The following is a 22,292-nucleotide window of genomic DNA, read 5'->3' as shown; positions in this document are numbered from 1 at the left end:
ATCAATATTTTATGCCATATTCAACAATTACAGCAATCATAAATAAACCTTAGTCTGTTACAGTATAAAAATGAAGCACAACATATGGCATTCTAATACATATTTGAAAAATAAAAAAATATATAAGCTAAAAAGTTCGATTGAATTTATAGATTAATGCAGAATGTTTCTTACAAAGTTTAATTTCTTTGAAAAAAAAAAACTTTTTAGGATTGATAGTGTGATTGATTTTTTAAGTTTTTAATTTTAGAATTGCTGATTGCATACTTTGAAACTTACAAACTTTGGCATAAATCTGACTACTATTTGCAAATACAAATTAGACTATTGTTCACAGATGACAAAGTATTTTAAAATAAAAATTTATCTAAATTCTCTGATATCAGATTTTTTTAATAATGTATTTTCACAATTATCAGGAAACAATATTTAGTTATTGTATATTTTTTTAAACAAATTACTTCCACATTTAGTTATCTTATTTGAAATATAAAACTGTCATGATTGTTACGTTATAAAAAATAAGGACTTCAGTAAATATGCCAATTTATAAAGTCAAATTTAATAAAAATCTTACCAAGAGTGTTCTTAGAGGGAAAAAAAAAAGGCATTATATAAAACAAGCAAGGCCACTTTTCCTTGTTTTTTTAATATTGTAAGGTTACTTTGGTCTTATTGTAGAAACTATGTTAAGCTCAATGCATTTTGTTTTTATTTTTTTAACATTCTGTCATTGAACTGAAGACCATACTATTATGTCAGTTTAGAATATAATATATTCATATTTTTATATTTTAATTCAATATAATTTTTCTAGTTTCATTATACAAATTTATTATGTTATTATAAATTATTCTTGCTCATTAATTCTAATTCTCATCTTCTGCTTTTTCTCTTCTTCATCACATCATATCATTAAGTATAACATGTAGTCTTCGTCTGTATTTTAAATGTATTTTAAAATTTAATAGGTATTTATATTCATTATGCTATTTTCAACAGCAAAATGCAATGTCCAGAAGTTAAGAACATATAAACTCAAGGACAGCATCCACTGAGCAATCTAATTTAATTTGCCAGATTTTTTCCCAATTTTATACATATGTTTAAGTAGTATAAACAATGAATTATTTCTATATTCTTTCAAAATATAGTATGCAATTTTTAAAACATTAAATTAATACCTTAAATAAATTAGTAATCGAAAAGAATTGTGTGCATTTGATAGAAATTGTAAATTGGCATTAATAAATGAAAATTTGAAATCGGTAAGTCAGAACTTTTGAATATTAAAAAGTTTCATTTTATAGAAAATAACATCTGCTGTATTTATGAAAAGGGCAATTTAATTGGAAGCAAAAGTATTGCACAAGAAGAGAAAAAATTTAAAGCTAAATAATTGAAATTCTAACAAAATTATTTACCTCTTTATGGTAAATTTAATTGTAAGGAATATTTATCAATGAATTTAATATATTTCCTGAATATCTTAGACAGGTTCATATTTCATTTTAAGTGAAATTAACTAATTTTCAATTGTTTAAATTTACTTATAAATATATATCATGAATTTGGATGAAGTAATATTTCATAAAAATTTCATCATAATTTAATACTTTTTAAATGTTTCAACAAAGTGCAATAAGAATTGAAATAATTCTTATTCATATAAATGCTTTAAAACTGCGTATAAATGTGAAATCGATGAAAATGATTATTAATATATTGTGCAATGCTATTTCAATTGCTTTTCATATAAATTGCATGATATATGGTTTTTTACCAGTATGTATATGATGATGCACCTGAAGTACACCAAATTGTAATATTGAAATATTTCCACATACAATTACTAATTTTCAGAAAATTATATTTTTATATAACTATTCTAAAACATTCATCAAAATGTTGCTGGGAAAAAAAACCCGGCAATTCGTCTAAGAAAAAAAAATCTTTCACGAAAGGATGTAATAAGTCTCAACAAACACAATAGGAAGCCGAAGTTGCGAGTAGGTAAAAATGGAAACTTTCGTTAAGTTCAATTTATTGCATCTTATGGCAGTCAATAAAGGAAGATTAAAGCGAAAACTTATATTTCAAATATTATTCCTTATTTTATTTAATAAATCAGATTTTCTTTAAAAATTTCTTTTGATTGAGATACAAAATGACTTTTTTAAAGTCATAACAACATAAATCGTTACCAAATACCGATTAATCCCTTAATCTTTGGTGACTAATACATTCGTAAAATTCTTCAGAATTAAATTAGATATATATAGATTATATTATTAAAGCTATCTGTTAAAAATTCTATAAACGAGTTTTTTGCTGTCCCATTAATGGCTGTATACAGTTTTTCATGCCAAGTTCAAATAATTTTTGTCTCTCTTTCACTGAAAAAAATAAATTGTGCGCTTTTTTTTTTGTATTTACTTTTTATTTGTCAGTTTTCTTTCTAACGAATTAATGTTTGATCTTTTAAAAAAAGAAACGTCATTTAATACCAATACAAGAAAAAACGAAACAAAAAAAAAAATAGTTTAAATTTTGCAAGTGTGGGCGATGACAAAAAAAAATGCTTGCAATCACACTGTGAAAAAAAAATTGTTAGATTTTAAATAATTTTCAAAAGATTTGTAAATAAATTTATAAAAATTCAGATTTCCAGATTATTTTCAAACCTTCTCAGACTATAAGAGGCTTTTAAATAGTCATTAACATCCTCAAAAATAGTAATGAAAATTCTAGATCTTTGTTGACAAAACGTAAAAGGGAAGTTATAACAATACAGCGGAAGTTTATGCGTTCTAAAATAAACAAAAAAGGAAACTGATTCTAACAAGTGAACTGAATTGATTTACACCTTGACAACCGGTTGGAGATGCACTTACGGGATACGTGCGTCTGCTAACGCAAACCAGAAATATCGTAATGACACGTCGTTGTTGACATTATGAAAGGAAATAAAACATCTGTGTTTTCCTATTAAATCTCAGAAGGATGCATTTTAATAATCAACAGTTTTCTTCGCACGTAGCAGTATTACTGGCTAGCATTTAATTGATATCAAGGAATGTCTTATTTATTTACTTTTTTCTGCATTTTCTTGTGAACATAAATGTAAAGAAATCAGCTTAGAAAATGAAATTTTTCCCTAATTTTCATATTTATTGGACAATTACTTATTTATTAACGTACTGTAGCTGTGTGGTTTATGGCAGCGGTGGTTGTTTTTGCAAGGTAAGCTGTAATACATTATACTTTCGCTGAGGTAAGAATAATCCTCGGATTAATATTTTATGTTTAGATTCTACATCTATTAATTGATTTTTTTAAATGCTGTTTTTAGATTATATAGCATTTAGTATAAAATCATTCATATTAATTTAATTTTTATGGAAATCATGATTCTATTTTTGTTAGTTGATTGGAATATTTGTATAATTGTCATCGTTTAAAAATGAATTCATCTGAAATCCATGTTTCTCATTTGCCGATAATTTTCATGAAATAAATGAATAATTTCAAATAAATGATTGTATATTAATGACTGAAATGTTAGGGGAAATTTTGATATCACATTTTTAAAAATAACTCTGTCTAGCACTAATATATTGGAAGTTGTGAAATAAGAATTGTTATTAAATCTGGATGTTTGTTACTAAGATGTAGCCTAAAAATATGGATTATACAGCTTTAAAAGATAGAAAATATTTTACATTGTATGTTTTTATTTAAGTATTATTTTTATAATTTACTTAAATAAATTTATTCAAAGGAATTAAGGATGCATATGTGATTGAACATACTGTGTATGTGTTGATATGTAAAGCATGATTTTCATGTATATGATGCAATGTATAGCATTCTGACATAAAATATAAATTAATTTTATAGCCAGCAATTATTATCTAGTAAAAATTGAAGTAGCATTAGAAATATCCATTGATTTGTTTTTTACTTTGAAAACTGAGAGATCCATATAATGCAAAATTTTTATAGAAATAATAGGTCAGTTTGTCACTAATCATGTATATATACTAAAAATTTATATTTTATGGAATAAATAAAATATACTAGGAAGATAGGCTTCCAATAAAGCACATATTATTACTTTTTATATCAACAAAGATATAAAAATTATGTTATGTTTTAAGGATTTCTTTAGGTTTTCAAAGTGGATATTTTTTATATACTATTAAAATACTTATTTGAAGTTTATAGTTTCCATTGAATTGTTTTTTGATGGAATTAATGGTATTCTATCTTAGTGTAAAATAATTGCATAATTTCCATTGTTGTAAAAAATAAAATTTTAACATTATTCTCCATATTAAAAATTCCTAAATAAATTCGTCAATAGATTTATAGACATAATTTTTGGTAATTGAGTCTATTTCCAACCCACACTATATCCCTTCTAATTGCTGAATTAAAAAATTTAATGATAGCAAATTCTTAAGTAGGGGGAAAAATTGACACCATTTAGTATAATAATGCTACTAAATCAGTTTTCACTTATTGATTATAAAATTTTTATACATTAAATAATGTTTTAGTATGCTCAGTTTTCCACATTATACTGCATAGTACTCATGTGCTAGATTCTGGAAATAGAAATCCAGACAAATTCATGGCCAAAATCTGCAATTTTATGTTGTGGGGGGGGGAGCTTATACCATTGTTAGGTATCATACAAGAAAGTATAGGCCATTAGTATAAAATGTAAAATAAAATTAGAAAGTATAGGCCATTCCTGCTTGTTCTAAATATTCTTAATTGTGGTGTGATTTTATTTTCTCATGATGCAAAAATAAATATGTGTTTTTCATTAATCCTAGAACAATTAAATTCATTTTTAATTTGATTATATACATACCCTTTACCCGTACATACCCGTTTTGAAGCTAATACTAAATTAAATTTTCATGAAAGTATAAAACTACAAATTATAAACTTTGAAATAAATTTAGATTGTTTTTATGTCTGGCGTAATCTCTATTTTAGAATATTTTTATTTCTGTTTTTACATCCTATTTCATATCAGTTTAGAAAATATAATGTAGGCGTCCTGTGCTCAGAAAATACATTTTTGGAAGAATGTTTACTTGTGTAAATGATAATATAAAAATGCATTAAACTAGATGGATGAACTGTGTTATGTTATTTTTACACTAAATTTGTGGATTTCTTTCAAATCATTCAAAGAAAGTTTTGTGCCTGTCTGTCCAAGTAATAAGGTAAAAAAAGGCTTGATAGATAAAATTTAGTGCAAAGTATTTTATAAGAATTATAGATCTAAGTCAAGTTTTGAACCAAATCTGTATATGGGTTGGTCATCTATAGCCTATACATACCATGTATGTAAGCATGGTAACTGAAAATCATAGCAATTTAAATTATTGAAATTTAATATATGATCTTGTAATTTGAATTTTAGATTGCATCATTTAAAAAGTTTTGCTATCTGCATACTCAGTTTACTTCCTTCTGAATGACAAAATTCATTGTATGTCTGTGAATATAAAAAGAGGTGAGGGTTGGACACTTGTTTGTCATGTCACCCTTTCATTTTCTTGTCACTAGTTTTATAAGCTATAAAAACCTAAGTACTTGTAGTATTTGTGCCTTGCTGAAGTCTGAAATTTTCAAGTGGAGATTTTGATGTCTGCTTTACTGTCATAATAATCATAAATTTTTTTGCTTCTGTTGCATGTCTTGATTTAATCATGTTGTTGAAGAAGCCATTAAGACCAAGTTAATAAAATATTTCATTGAAATTTTTTTTTTATTATACTATCAATTATCAGTACGATGCTCTTGTTTATGGAGAAAGTGTTTGAAATTCACATACAAATTCTTTATTTTTATTTAATGAATTATGAATTGATGTTTATGATAATAAATGACTATTTCTTTACCATTTATTTAGATAATTAGATATGTTTATACTTTTTATCATATTATTGTTCTTTCTATATTGCAAAATCCACAATTAAATGGAATGAAAGCAAAATAATGCAACTTGAATTCTTATAACTGTTTTGGGGGAATTTAAATTATTTTCAGAGTTAATGAAAGAATTCATAAAAAAAAAATTTCTGTTTTTTTCTTTATAGCTTGAAGGTCGAATAGATGACTGCTCATGCAACATAGATACAGTTGATTATTTTAATAACATTAAATTATATCCTATATTACGAAGTATATTAGTCACTGACTTTTTTCGTTATATTAAGGTAAGTTTGAATAAATTTTCTGCATTCTTATATAATTCAGCATTCTATCTTAAATTGAATGCTTCTTATTATTATAGTTTACAATTTATAATGTCACTTACAAAGAACAACAAAGAATAGTAACCATTAAATTAAAACATTAAAATTCTTCCTTTTTAATTCTTTAGAAATTTAATTATATTTATTATTCTTCATGTTGTGAATTTGTTCTTATTAAATATCAGGTGCTTAGGTATATGTACATACAGCTTAAAAATATGTTTCACTTGGAATAAATGTTACATAACTAACAACATAAACCAAAGATTCCTAAATTAATGCATTACTATCATCAGAATAAATTTTTATTGATTAATTTGTGTTATGATTCAATTAGAAGCCTACTCAAATGGAAATATGATTAATATATGAAACAAAAAGAGGAATATATTGAATCTACTTCTTTTTCCTGTGCTTAACTGGTATATAATGATACAAATATATTAACAGGTACAGATATATGAGAGATTTTTTTATATTAATTCTTGTGGCCTAAACAATTATATTCAATGAGTAGAAAACAACTATTGAAAAAAAATGCCCTCAAAAACTAATTTCTATAGAGTTATTTATAAATTTCTTGGCATTATCATATAATGCCTGGATGCTAATGATGAACATTTTGACACCTTCCAAAAATTAACAAGATTCAGCATTTACATAAAGCTACGATAGATAATATTTATTATTAATTTTTTGTTAATAGTTATTCTCAAAATATGCATATATTTTTTGGGGACATTATATATATTTTAACTTGAATTCTTTTATATAAAACTTTTTTAAATCAAGTCTTTTTGTAGTTTCAGAGCAAATTATAAATATTTTGTAAATTTAGTATTAAAATTATAAGTTTTTTAAGTTTCTTTTGAAAGGATATTTAATTTGAAAAATAACTTTGGAATTTGTTGAATAAATTATTCAATTTCATCATGTGAATAACTTTTGAAAAAATCAACTGGTATTTGTATTTTTTTTTTGGGGGGGGGGAGTCATTATTTATGATAACCATCAAAAATTAGTTAAGTGACAGTTCTATTGCTGTTTTTGCGTAATTTAGGTTGATTTGTGACTTTTTTTTTCTCTCTCTTTTCAATACATAACTAGTTATCCTTATTGTTAGTACAAATATTTCAATTTTGTTTTTCTTTTTATGATCTATCTAATAATTGCATTAAATATTAATTTGATACATTGTAGGTGAATTTAAATAGAGGCTGTCCATTTTGGCCAGATGATAGCAAATGTGCAATAAAAGACTGCTCTGTAAAGGCATGCCCAGAGGTAATTTTTTTTAATGGCTGAAGACACTTGTATATTATACTATATATACTTGCATATATTCTTCAAATGAATTTAAAATGTTGTTTTTGGTTGCAAATAATTTTTTTATCATTTCTTTTCAGGAACAGATACCTCCTGGGTTAAAAGGTCAAGGGTTTAAAGGTGAATCAAAAAAGGTAAAATGGCAATTTTACTACGATGAATGAGTTTATAAAAATTTATTGATGGATCTTACTGCTTTATTTTGCTATTTCTCTTTATGAAATTCATGTTTGTGCTGTAATCATTTTAGGTGTTATTATTGAAAAACACCAAAAATTTGCTTAATTTGTAATTAAAATACCTCTTAAATATTTGAAAAAATTGCTCTGAAGAGCTCATTTCTACCCTCCAAAATTTATTTTTCCAAAATTGGTGGTTCTAAGTCTATTGGTCTGTTCTAATGGATCATGGACCTGTCTAATGGTCCATAGACAAATATACTTATTCATCTTTATTATTAAATTATGTCAAATTTAAAGGCTAAATAAGTTTTGAAATTGCTCGTTGTACTACAAATTAATCATTTCAATATTTATTGAGCTGTATGTTTATTTTGAAAAGCATACTTTAAAACTAAATAAATGCTGCAAAAAAAGCTTGATATTTTCATGAATTTTCCTCATCCATGAGTATAGCAACTTTTTATAGACATATTATTCACCATGATTTCAATTCTAAATACTTTAAAAAAAATAACAGAAATTAAAATATTAGTTGTCTTGTAAAATATTATTCTTGTTTCTTCACATATATGTAAAAAGAAAAAGTGGGAATGGATTTAAAAAATGTAATTCCTTATTTACAAGTCATTTTTTTATGACTTCTTGGGACTGTCATACTAAATCCAAAGAAAATTGAATAAGACATTTGATCATGATTGCTTAGCAAATTAATTTACAAATTTTTGGAGTGCTGAATAGTTGAGTTAAAATAGTACCTTACTTTACTTGATCAATTAAAATAATTTTATATGCAAGTCTGAAAGAAAATTTTATGTAAATATGACAGTCAAATATTATGTTTTGTCTTTAAAAGGGGAATTGATCTGGATTTCAGTTACCGGCTCTTTCATTTAATTAGATATTGATTTTGGTTTTCTTAAAAAAAATAAATACAAAAAAAATTATAAAATTAAATTGAAATTATAAGATTTTATTGAAATTTTTGTTAAAATACATGTATATACTTTTATTGATTTTAGAATGGTAAATTAACTCAAGGTGATGAAGCCTGTGATGAAAATAATGATGGACTTGGAGCAGTCAATCAAACAATTAGGTGGGTGATCTTTAGTGATGTATAAGTAAAGATTTTTACCATAATTAAATACTAATATTATATTTTATAAAATTTGCCATTGAAGTAACTTTTGAATGTAATTTTTTTTCTTGATATGCTAACAATTTACTTTTCAATGGTGTATTTAAAATTTATTAAATTGCTGCTGTGATAAAAATAAAATTAATGATATCTAATATTCATTTTGGAAATTTAATATTCATTGATAAATTTTTATTAGTATTACAGTTTCTTTTAAATCATTAAATCTACCTCCCTATACTAACAACAGGATTATTCATATTAATTTAATTTATATTTTGTGAAAAGAGAATTTTGTAGTACATATCCTATTTTGGAACATAAATATTTAACATATTTAAAGTTTTATATTTTATTTTTTAATTATTCTCAGTTCAACATCAACAATGTTTCCTATATTTTTTAAAATTGAAAATTATATATATATTGCAGTGAAGAAAATTATGAAGGATTCCAGAGATGGCAAAAGCATGACGATTCTGTGGATACTTTCTGTGAAATGGATGGTATGCATTAGCAATTAGTTTTTAATCTTAAAATTGTATTTAAGCAATCTATAATTCTTTGTTTGTCATATGTATTTGTTTTACCATTGAAGATGAAAAATATTTCTTTATGAGATTTTATTCTAATTTTTTTTTTTTTTTTTTTCTAATTTGAAATTTGTGAAATTTTTAAGTGTTAAACAGTAATTTATATTAAGATAATGGACATCATTTGTTCTGATCACTTTGAATCTATACCTTAATGATCTTTTTATCTGAATGAATAGTACAATCAGAATGTCTTAAAAGCAATTCATTATTACTGTAGCTTTACAATATTTGCTTAATGTAACGATACAAAAACACCCTTCTTCTTCCAACCAAAGAAATATAAAATAATATACACAGCATCATTTGTATTATTCTTTCATTATAATTAGAAAATTGACAAAATGTATAAAATAGAAAAAAATTATACATACTTAATTTTTTAAGCTTTGTTAAAAAGTTATGAAAACTTCCATGTAACATTTTTTAGAAATTTTAGTCTTCTGACAAAGCAATGGTTCACTCACACATTCTTCTTTTTTCTACACTTTGAGAAATCACTTCTTCAACAAGCATGTTCTGTGTTCTCAACCTTCCCACGTCACTTTCATTTAAGCATCAAAATTTTATTCTTCCAGACTACATATTCAGTTCCACTTCTAAATTTCAGCAATGAATTTTGCAAAAGTTGATAAATTTTTAGCATATTTGCAACCTTCTGCTGACTTAGTCCCATATTAACTGTATTTACTCCAATGGTTACATTTTTCTTTCATGATGAAAGTGAAATGTTTGCTCAACTTGAAACTGATAATTTTCTTTTGTCTCAACAATTTGCTCATTAAATAGAAGTAGATAGAACATTGCAGATGATTAATTCAGTGGCGATAATTATCTAGAGAAAAATGTATGTTTTTTTCTCCTCTCTAATCATATTGTTTGTCTCATACTTTCCCATCTGATCATTGAAATTGATCATTACAAGAAAATTGTTTGGTCATTAAAGCTAGCAGAATTTTTATGTATTTAGATACAGGAAATGTGTTCCATGCTATTTCGATCAGTTCAAACAATACATTGTCACAAGTGGCAACTAACTGCAGATGAATACTATGTTACTCTTAAATAATAATTAAAATAATAAACTCTGCATCTAGCATTGTAATAATCATCACATTTCTTTTTTGTCCCCTCCTTTCTTTTTGCTAAAGATTTTTAAAAATATTTTTTTTAAATATGTTTTTATATTGTTTTTTTCTTTAATGATTATTCATTTTTCCTGTGGTAAATTGTTAGCATCACATGATGATAAAAAAAAAGGTTTGCACGATATCCTGATATGAGTGTATCCTGATGTATGAGTTTTGATTGAAAAATTGGAATGAATAATCTTTTGTAAGCTTTGCTTTAGTCTCTGTTCATCTATCTCAGTTGAAGCTTGTAATATATATATATATATATATATACTGGGTAGTAAATTATTAAAAAAAATAATAATCTAGAAATGAAAAAAGAGAAAGTCATTTCATTCTTTCAAAAAATGGCAAAACAAACCTATTATTGTGTTGAAAGTGTTGTGTCATGAATATATGCCTGGTTTACTTTTCTGAGAAATATTGCTTGCCAATTATTGTAGTTATTAAATAAAATTGTTAACAATTAAAAGCAATATTAAAATTTGCATATCAAAATATTGTATTTCTCTTTATTTGTCTGTCATATGATTTATTTAAACATTCTTGTAGATATCAAACTTAATTATTAGATAAGTAACAGAAAGAAATTGCAAATATAGGTTAATACTGCATTAAAATTATTTTACTTGGCTACTAATGGGAATTCAAAAATCTGATTGAAAATTCAGATAATTTTTTTGCAATATCTCATGTAAAAATAACTAAAAATTCACGAAGTAAAACTATCTGATCTTAGCAGACATATAGATGCAATGAATCGGGTTATGTTGACATCCTTATAATTGTTTTATTTTTTGATGATAGAGTCTAATTTGGATTTGTAGAACACTTGATTTCAAGATAAATTGGGCAGTAGTTTTGTTATTACTATTATTATTTGCTTTGAAATTTTAAAAAAAAAATGTCTTGTGAAGTTCCAAAAGAATTATTTAAATGTAATTTATTACTATATGTATTTATATGTGAATAATTATAATACATACCATTTGGCATTTTTTGCTGATCTTGTCTCTTGTCATTATTTCTTTTACATACACCCCCCCCCCCCTCCTGAAAAAAAGCACTTATAAAAATTCAAAGAACAGAAATTAGTTATTTAATATCCAAAAAATGTTATGTAAGTAGTTGTTACATTATCTTTCCAAAGTAATTCATGGATATATACATGTTCTCGCTTCTGACTTTTGGTTTGAATTTAATATGTCTTCTTGTCTACTTGCCTGGCTACTTCATTATTGTTTTTAGGAACTACTTGATTTACTGTTTTTGTCTATTTTTATCCCATAATAGTGACAATAAATTGAAGCTTGCACCTTATTGCAAAACAATTTGCAGTAAGGTGTAATTCTGCAAGTCTTGATTACCATATATTCTTTAGTTTGTTCAGCATTAAAGTTTTTTTTTCGATACACTTTTTTTTGTGTGTGAATATAAGAATCTTGTGTCTAATTATTTACTGAAGTGACCAGTACTCAAATTAATCACAGATGAAACTATTTGTTGACTAATCATTTACTGTAATTTATTTTTATTTAACAGTTTTTTACAGCGCAGATTTAGCACTTATTATCTTTTAACTTGTATTCAAAAACATCTCAAACAACCCATACTTCCAACAATTCCCAACATACAATTCCCAACAATTGTATGTTGTGAAAGCCATTTCTTTCTTTTTTCTTTTTTTTTTTTTTTTCAATTATGCTTGTTGTTAAATATTTGCTTTGTGGAAGACAAAATCTCTATTTATTGGAATTTATGTATTTGCTGCAAAATGTTATTTTATATCTTGTATAAATTATGATTAAGTCAAATGTAATACATGGAATTTAAATATTTGCTTTCTAGATGAAAATTCATCTGAGCTACAATATGTTGATTTATTATTGAATCCTGAACGATATACTGGCTACAAAGGTCCTTCAGCTCACCGCATATGGAATAGCATTTATAAAGAAAATTGTTTCAGGTATAGTGAAGATTTCTTATATTTTATTGAATTATTTTTATTTGCTGATTGGATTTCTTAATTATTTTTAATTGTTTATTTTGATGCTTTTATTAAAGGTTTGGTGGTGGATATGGCCCATATACTACATCAAAAAACATAGATGGTATGTATGTATAAAAGTTATCAAGTTTTTAAATTTTAAGGAAAAAAAATTATATTTCGTATCATATATCATTGTTTATATTGGAAGTTAAATATTTATATCAGTGTCATTTTTTTAAAGTTTTTTTATTTGTTTTATAATCTATTTCTTTTGAATATTGGTAATGAAAATTATATCAGAATCTAAATACGTCTTTATAATATCAGAAAATTACAAGTTGTCTGCAAATAAAACTTAGTTACCCGATTATTTCAGATGATATGTTCTTTAAATTTCTGTTTATCATGACAGATGAATATGGTTTGCTTAAATGAAAGTAGAACTGTGATTTCAGTAATAATATTCCATGTGATATTTATATATGCAGTCCCATACACATTCCTCAGTTGACTGCAAATGTTTTATTTCATGAACACCTGCTGTTAAATAAAAAATTGAATTACTGTGTGCTAAACCTGTTTGGAGGAATCCGTGACATGATGTTACTTATTTTGTTAACTGTTTCATTCAATGTCATATTGTCATTAACCATTTTATACCAAATATCTTCTGACATAACAATACCTCTTTCTACTATATAGTATAATGCTATTAAAATCAATGTCTTATTTTTATTTAAATATATCTTATATATTTAAATTCTAAAAATTTATTTTTTATAGTTATAAATAAATAATAGTTCTTATTTATTATTCTAAAATTGTAGTTTCTTCATATTTGGAAAGTGTATTTTCAAGATTAATTTTTACTTTTTTTTAACAGCAATGTGCTTGGAAAAAAGAGCTTTCTATCGTGCTATTTCTGGGCTTCATTCCAGCATCAGTATCCATTTGTGCTCAGAATATTATACGAAAGGTATTACTAAATTTTTCATAATTATTCTAATATTGCAAATTGATGACATTTTTATTAACTATAAAAAAAATAGCAAAAGTAATATTAAAAATAACATTTAGATTCCATTTGCTTCTGTTCCAAGCTAATGAATGATTTAATTTACCTTTTCTGTTTTATTCTAATATTTTTTAAAATTTTGTGTTCTTAAATTTGTTAAAAAAATCGTATTTCAAAGCATTATATAATACTTATAGTTCTATATTACTTTTTTACCAGTAAGGAAATGTTGGAATCATTAATGCATATATAATTTTTTTTTTAACTTTTTCATTTTTAAAGATTTAGCTTGTAGATATTTTTTATTAAAAAATATTTTATGTTGAATATAAGTTTTCATGCTTTTTTTTTTGATTAAAATATTTACCTGTTTCATTTAGTTGTGCATAAAATTTATTTTTAGCCAAAGACTGTTTTTCAAAAGGCGAATGGGGTACAAATATTGAAGAATTCCAGCGAAGGTTTGATCCAAGATACACGAATGGAGAGGGCCCTCAGTGGTTAAAAAACTTGTATTTTACATACCTTTTGGAACTTAGAGCCATTGCCAAAGCTGCTCCATATTTTGAAAATGAAATTTACTATACTGGCAATGAAACAAATGATGAACAAGTTCGTATGGCCGTTACAAAAATGCTGGAGATTGCAAGGTGAGATCTCTATATATATCTAGGTTTAGAATAACTGGGTTGAAATTATACATGTATATTTAAATTTGTTTATTGTTCTTTTTTAGATCTTTTCCAGATCATTTTGATGAGAAAGTTATGTTTCGTGGCAATGATAAAGAAGCTAGAAAACTAAAGGTGCATTAATTTTATGTATTTCTAATTATTTATATAATAAATATATAAATAATATTTTCTTGTTTAGTGATTTATAAGCTAAAGAAATTCAAACTGGTGAATAAATTTTCTTCAACATTTTGCTTATAATTGCTTTCAGTATAGGGAATTTTATTATGGATAGTCATAAATTTCAATACTAATTAAATGGTTAATTTTTTATTAATTGAAAAATATACAGGAAAGATTACCTTAAATGTTGACATTCTTTTTGAATGAGGGTATTATAGATATATTAAATTATTTTAATTATTTGTTTTTGAATTACTTCCTCCAAAGTAAAATTAAATGTTATATTCTTTAAAAATTATTTATAACCTATGGGGAAAATTTGACTTCTAATAATTTTTTTAAATAAGTTTTTGTAAAAAAAAAAAAGCTTTAATTTTTTTAAAAAAAAACCTATGAATTTTAAAGGTTGTTTGGTGTAACTGATACTAAGAGTTTAATTAAAAGTAAAATTATAAACAATAAGAGGATTTAATGCATTTTTTTATAAAAATATTTTTTACAGTAAAAATATTTCTTTAAGAAATATACATGGTATTTTCATTCCAAATAAGGCCTTATATGTCAGCTGGACTTATTAAATTATTATCATAATATTAAAATTATTTGAAGGTATAATCATATCATAAAACTAAAAAATATATTGCTATAAATCTATTTCCATAATGCATAAATATGGATAAATTTATTATATCATAATAATATATTTCTTTTGTCTTTTTATTTTCAAATGGTAATAAAATATGTTTATTATAATAATCTATTGTTGAAGTTAGACTACTTTGCATCTATATGGTTTGATTTTCACCAAAGATGGTTTGAGAATTTCATTTAGTATTCTATTCATTCTGGTTGAAATTTTCTGTGAAATCATTAAACTAGATAGAGATGGTTAATTTTTTTTGTACAGTTCATATTTATAATGTCTATATAATGTGTATTTTTAACATTTATCATTAAGGCAATCTTTTTTTTTTTATTCTTGCTGTTTAGGAAGAATTTCGACAACATTTTCTGAACATATCAAAGATTATGGATTGTGTTGGCTGTGATAAATGTCGTCTGTGGGGGAAAATACAGGTTTGATTTATTTTTCTTAGAGCAATTTTCAATACAAGTATATTAATGTTTTATTTAAGGTCATTTATATTTTTGTAAAAAGTATGTGTACAATTATAAAATACCTGTTTCTAATTACTTATGTTTTATTATATCTTATATAAATCAATTATCTTGATTGAATCTACTCCCAGTGTTTTGACAGTGTTTAAATCTTGCTTTAATAATTCCATAAAAATTTCTACAGCTATAAATATTTCAAATTAAAAAGTTAAAAATATAGATATTTTCTTTTCATTTAAATTTGATTTGATTAAGACCTATGCTCAACCTTTTGGTGTCTCAATCTTTTGATGGGTTTAATTCAAAATTTCTTAAGAATCTACATTTTAGATGCTTAAAATTGTTTAAGAAATTTCATTTATCCAAGCTGTTGCGTTTCTGAGTTGTCATTTTTATATGCAGTTAAAAGGCCAGCAGATGGCCAACCCATTGATATATTAAAACATTTATACTTTAAAGGCTAAACTTTTGTTCCAAGTTTGATTCACTGAGTTGCTTACATTTTGCATTTATCATATTCATCTGTTCTCATTCAGCTAGACAAACAGACTTTCTGTGAATTGATTCAATTCAAAATTTGATAGAAGATTACAAAAAAGGATGTTAAAGATTACAAACCAAATTTCACCCATTTAATTCAAAATATTTTTGAGTTATTTTGCTGACTGACAGGATAATTCCAAAAGTATGTTTTTTGAACAGAATGTTGTCTAAAATGTAGAGATGAGTCAAATTTTGTTCCAATTTTTGATAACAACATTTGATCTTATGATAATAGTATTTTCTGTTTGTGTACCTCATATACAAAAAAGTAAAAATAATGTTAAATAGAATTATTTAGCTACATATTTTATCAAATATTTTATACTAATCGCTTCTGGCAACCAGATAGTTCAACAGGAATATTGTTTATATTTGATTATGTATATATTGGTTTAATATAATTTCATATCCCTGATTCTGCAAATTAATTTGGTATTAAAGCTGTGTTATATTAATTGTCTTAAGTTCTCTTAATTTAAACTTGATTAATCATAACTCAATTAAAAAGCATAAATACCCTGGTAATCTAAATTTCAAGATACTTTAAACTATGCAGATATTAAACTGAATCTTTCTTCTTTAACTTTCAACAGTGAACAAAAATCATGCGACTATGTATTGGATGAAACAATGAAAATGGTTTGAACTCTAGGGTAACAATGTTGGAATAGTTTCATCCATTACATAATCGCATACATTGTTGGATACATTTTTGTCCAACTTCCAACAAAATCTTGTTGTGAAAAAATTTGATTTTCTAAAGAATTTAAATTCATATGATTTAATATTTTATTACTATAATTTTTGCATATTTTTAATATTTTATTTTAGGTGCAAGGCTTGGGAACCGCTTTCAAAATTTTATTCTCTAAAGATATGCCTACTAATTATTCCATGAATAATCGAAAACAATTCCGTCTTTCTCGTACAGAAGTGGTATCACTATTTAATGCCTTTGGAAGGTATGAAAAATTTTATTTTAGTAATTTATTTAGTAAGTTATTTAGATTCTGTCCATTTTTAAATCTTATATACATTAAAAAAAATGTATATACGATTAATTTATGAGCATATTTTATTTTAATTGAAAGATGATGAATTCTTGCTATGATGCTGTATAAACGGAAGTACTTAAATACTTGAATTCTGTACAGTAAACTCCATTATAACATAATTTATATAGTTCTGAATTATTATCCTATCTTGAATTATAATCCCCAAATTATTTGTTGATCATAAACAAAAAATTCATTCTGCCAGAAGCCATTGAAAATTTTGCTTGCTTTGTCAAAATTTGAGCAAGTGAAAATAAGTATTATCAATCACAATTAATGATTGATAAAAATATAATTAGATTTAAAGGATTACTATTTCATTTACTTATTTATGTTTTTAATATCTTCCCTTACTAAATGTCTTCATGATTTAAAAACTTGTACCATCTTCAAATATAGTAACATTTAGTGCTTAAATATGCATTGAAATGAGAAGATAGTTAAAAAAGAATTAAATTATTTGAAACTCTATTTGGAATATTTATATGTTTTTTTACCCTCAGTATGAACTTTTGATTTTAACAGAGTACAATTAATTTAAGCATATAATTTTTATATTCTTCATTTTCACCAAAATATTTGAAATATAAAACATAAATAGGAGATTTTAGAATTAGAGCGAATATTTTTAGAACTTAATTTCAGTAAGTTGGTTAATTTTGATTGAATCTTGATTCAATATGAGCTGTCCTATTTACTATTGAATTTCAGAAAATATTGTTTTTGTCATCTTATAATAATAATGAAATAAAGTCTAATAATTATAAAGTAAAAATTATTTTTTTTAGTACTCAGTTTTATTATACTAAAAAAAGGGGGTAAAGTTTCTCTAATGTATGAGAATATATTGAGACGACGAATATACGAAATTAATTATATAATTAATATATGAAATTGAGAAAGAATGAAATTCTAATACTCTGAAGATATAGAAATACAATGAGTAGCATTAAAAAAAATTAAAATCATTATGAATGGCATCAAATTATAATATGCTTATTTCTATAAGCATTTCACACATTTTACAATTTTCATAAAATACTGTCCTTATTTGGTGACAATATATTGGATTTAAGAAATTTTTGCTTTTTGGTGTAAATGAAAGACTATTTTAGAAAGCTTATTTATTTTTAAATAGTCACCTTCAGCAACCTATTGTTCATTCATCATCTATGTATCTAAAATAATTAGTGAAACCAAAGAAACATCTAAATCCAATACTCTATGGATTTTATCAATTTTTATTTCATATGAAATTAACACCATTAATGGTCAGATGAAGGTCATATCAAATCAATGGTTCCTTTCTCTAACCAATGTCCATTTCCAAGATCTATTTCAAAATTTCTATGGTGAAAAACCCTGACAAAACTTGTCAATCACAGCCTATTAAACAATGTATCTAATGTACACATTCAGTCAACTTTTACATATCTTGAGCTTACATATGAAACAAATTTTATAGAAATTCTGTGGTTTTGGCTGACGAACTCTGTAACAAGACTTCTCCATAGGGAATGCATTACAGAGCTTTATTTTTCAATTTGTCTCAAAATTGGAGAGAGGAGGAGGGCAAGGGACCTTATATCTAGGGGTCATAAACTTTCATATGAAACCATAAAATTGAACCAATGGTTGGAGCGGTGGCTACATTAATTGTTTTTCTTATTATTTTAAATATAGAGATATATTTAAAAAGTGCTAAGTATTTTTATGCATGATTTTTTTCTCATTAAAATGTTATTTCATTTTCTGTTTTAGACTCTCCAACAGTGTGTACAATCTTGAAAAATTCCGTCAACTACTAGGTAGCCATCATAAGATTGAATTATAGCATTTCATTTATTAAAAACTTTTTGCGGCACATTCTTGAGAAGAAAAGAAAAAATAAATAAATAAAGCATCATACTTGTAAATTGACAAGAATATTTCAAGCTAAATTTGAATTTCCAGTATAATTTCCATTTTATCTGTATGAGTTTCTTTATTACAATGAAGTTATAAACCTTTAAGGTTTGTAAATTTATTTATATAGTCTACATGAAATATTTTTAAAAAATTAGAGAGAAAATTACATTTTGTTCATAACCTTAGTACTAGTCATACAAATTCTCTATGTTTAGTCTCGGTTGTTGACTTATTTTTTTAACATAAAAAAAAGTTAATATGTCTGAGCTGAATGCAGGTAAATATTTGTATAAAAATAACTATATATATGTACATTATTTATTTATTTGCTTTAAATATATGTAGAAGATGTTTTTGTAAATATTGTACAACTTCATTTCTAAATAGCTTCATCTTTTAAATTAAGAACTATATTCTTGTAGAATTATGCTGGGAAAGAGAATTGTTTAATTCATAATTTGGTAATGAATCTTATTTTATCAGCATTAGAACAAAAGTTTTGATTTCTATTGTAAAATCAAATGTGCAATAACACTGTATGAAACATGCACTAAACTGATGTTTATACTTATAAAAAAGGCATGAGAACCAAGATATTGGCTTTTTTTTTAAATCTCAAGCATATTGATCAATTTTGCTAATTACTTTATTTGGTACTAGTTTGATTTTTTTTTTTTAATATTAACCTCTTGTACTTTAATGACATGTTTGCTATGCATGCCATTATATATGCTTTTGTCAATTAATTTATAATGTAAGAGACTAAAAGTACATATTTACTATTTTGAATAATTTAAGTTTATAACTCCAACAAAATTCCTTTTTAGATGCTTAAAGTACAGAATTATAGCCACTGAAATGCTTATTCATTGTTCAGGTTTTCAAAAAGGAAAAAAAAAAAAAAAAAAAAAGGAGTTGGGGGGTGTATTTATTTTCACAATATTTTACCAGTTATTTTACAGTAATATCACAAATGCTTCTTTAAATCATTTCTCTTTTTCTTAACATATTAAGTCTAAAAAGTTACAGAAAAGAATTAAAAATGCCATTAAATAAGTAATATTGTTGACTTTAAGTGTGTTTTGTCGAATGTATTTGGTATATGAATTTGCACTTTCTGCATTTACTATAAAAAGTTATAGCATTAAAAAACGGTTTTTTATGAAGGACATTTTATAATAATTTGGAAGACATTAGTTCATTCTTTCAATACTTTTTTAAACATTAAGTAGTTTTTTTCTTTTTTTTCTTTTTTTTTCCATTCTCATTTCTAATAAATAGGAGTTTTATTTTCTTTTTCAAGTTTTGAAACCACGCACAAAGAAATTATTATGTGCCTCTGTAATTATACCTAAATTATTAGAAGCATAGTTTGTTATTGGAAAAGTACATTTATTCCTAGACCAGTGCTTAAAATTGTTAGTTTTGTTATTAAGGATTAAAAATATGTCATACTCATTTTTTTTTCTGTACTTATTGACTAAAATGTTTTATTTTTATAGATAGCTACTCTTTTGTAAATGTTGAGAAAAGTACTCTTCTTATTTATTAAATCTAATAATTTACTCATGACAAAATGTATTCCACTGTTATTCATTTAAATACATAAAAATGTTAGTAATAATTTATTTTCAGATTATAATGAAATTTATAAGATTAAATTCATTGTTTTGCTTTCTTTGTTCTGTATAAAGGAAAAAAAAAATATTATGCATTCCTTTCTGGTATGATTATAGTTTTATTATTTGCTCTAATTTTTTTTTGTCTAATTTTATTGCTGTACTTACAGAATTGCTTTTATTTTAATATAGTTTTGGAAATTAAGTGTCCATGGTGTTAAAACAAATTGTTGTTACTCTGCTTTATATTAATGTATTTACAAAAAAAAAAAAGATTTGCAGCCTTGTATTATATACACATCAAAAGATAATCTTATGTCAGGTTTAAGAATCAGCCACTGAAAGAATAGAAATCAATTTTGAGTTAAGAAAAGTGCTTAAAAAGTAATCAGAGTGGAAACATTTTTTTTTTTTTTTAAAGCTACTCATATTAATGAAATTGAATCTTTTTTTAATGATAAATATTTTAACAAAGCCTTTCTTTCTTAATTATTAAAAAACAATTTTTCTTCCTTTTTTTTAACTTTTAGAGAATTATTTAAAAATTTCAAGAAATATTCAGATTTTTAGAATTGTACAAGAAATGCATGTTCTGCTTTTTTTTTCTTTTTTTTTTTGTAGGCTAATAAAAAAAAATGTTAATAAATTTTAGAAATGCACAAAGTTACTTAAGAGTAAACTGTGAATGTAAAATGAAGAGAAAAACATACACACAAAATATTGTATTTTATTATAAAGGAAATGCAAATGAAGCTTCCATATTACATGTTATATAGATATGTTTGTTATTGCAGCCAAAAATCAGGGTGATACAAATTTCTTATATTTTGAACGATTTATTGCTCTTAACAAAGTACCACAGCTTTTCATATTTGTAAAATACTACGAAGAAAAAGAGATTGTATATAACCTGAAGATTTTGTTGTAATCTTTATTAGCTAATTATTAGAAATTGTTATAAAACTTTTCAATGGATCAATTTGTAAGAATTTTCAGTTTGGATTCTCAAAAATAAGGGAAAAGAAAAACATTTTATTTTTCATTTCCCTTATTTACATTCAATAACTGGATATATATATATATATTATATAATATAATATATTCTAAGTTAAAACCAGTATTTCTTTCCTTTTTGCTTCTTAAAAGTAAATATAGATGTTAACAAAAATGTAATAAATTATTAGTTTCTTTTAATTTACAATACACTTAAATTCCAATCTGTATAAGCATATAACAAGTTTATAGTGTGCCTTTTCGATAAAATATAGATAAATATTTACCTTATAAATAAATTAAAATATTATCATGAGCTTTTATTAAAACAAATTTTATAGTGTGCCAGTTTTATTACATTCTATAATAATATCACATTTTTTAATTAAATATATGTAATTATTGATTTGATTGTACCTATTTGTTTATTTAAGTTTTTAAAATTTGACACTTGACATGACCTTTTTAATAAGCATAATAATTTTAAAAATTGAAATCTTTCTGTTTTCTTTTAAAAATATTAATATTGTTTTATTT

At 24.3% G+C, this 22,292-nt stretch overlaps 1 protein-coding gene across 1 annotated transcript; it reads left to right on the top strand.

The window, feature by feature from the left end:
- Window positions 1-2,867: 2,867 nt before the first annotated feature.
- LOC129957406 (ERO1-like protein alpha) lies at window positions 2,868-19,496 on the top strand. The gene is made up of 14 exons (XM_056069712.1): window positions 2,868-3,243; window positions 6,123-6,242; window positions 7,482-7,565; window positions 7,688-7,741; window positions 8,809-8,885; window positions 9,360-9,433; window positions 12,502-12,622; window positions 12,721-12,767; window positions 13,530-13,622; window positions 14,065-14,311; window positions 14,398-14,467; window positions 15,509-15,595; window positions 17,012-17,142; window positions 18,997-19,496. Exons 1-14 carry the CDS (start codon window positions 3,145-3,147, stop codon window positions 19,067-19,069), a joined length of 1,377 nt encoding a protein of 458 aa, XP_055925687.1. The 5' UTR covers window positions 2,868-3,144; the 3' UTR covers window positions 19,070-19,496.
- Window positions 19,497-22,292: the final 2,796 nt, after the last annotated feature.

Source organism: Argiope bruennichi, chromosome 11 (assembly GCF_947563725.1).
Source record: "Argiope bruennichi chromosome 11, qqArgBrue1.1, whole genome shotgun sequence".
NCBI lineage: Eukaryota > Metazoa > Arthropoda > Arachnida > Araneae > Araneidae > Argiope > Argiope bruennichi.
The sequence above is the reverse complement of the archived record's forward strand: the minus strand, read 5'-3'. Positions and strand labels throughout refer to the sequence as shown.

Excerpts from the sequence above, each read along its gene's own strand:
- LOC129957406 (XM_056069712.1), top strand. The coding sequence starts at position 3,145 with ATGAAATTTTTCCCTAATTTTCATATTTATTGGACAATTACTTATTTA. Across the intron at positions 3,244-6,122 it reads GCGGTGGTTGTTTTTGCAAG|CTTGAAGGTCGAATAGATGA; the intron begins GTAAGCTGTAAT and ends TTTTCTTTATAG. Across the intron at positions 15,596-17,011 it reads GTCTGTGGGGGAAAATACAG|GTGCAAGGCTTGGGAACCGC; the intron begins GTTTGATTTATT and ends ATTTTATTTTAG.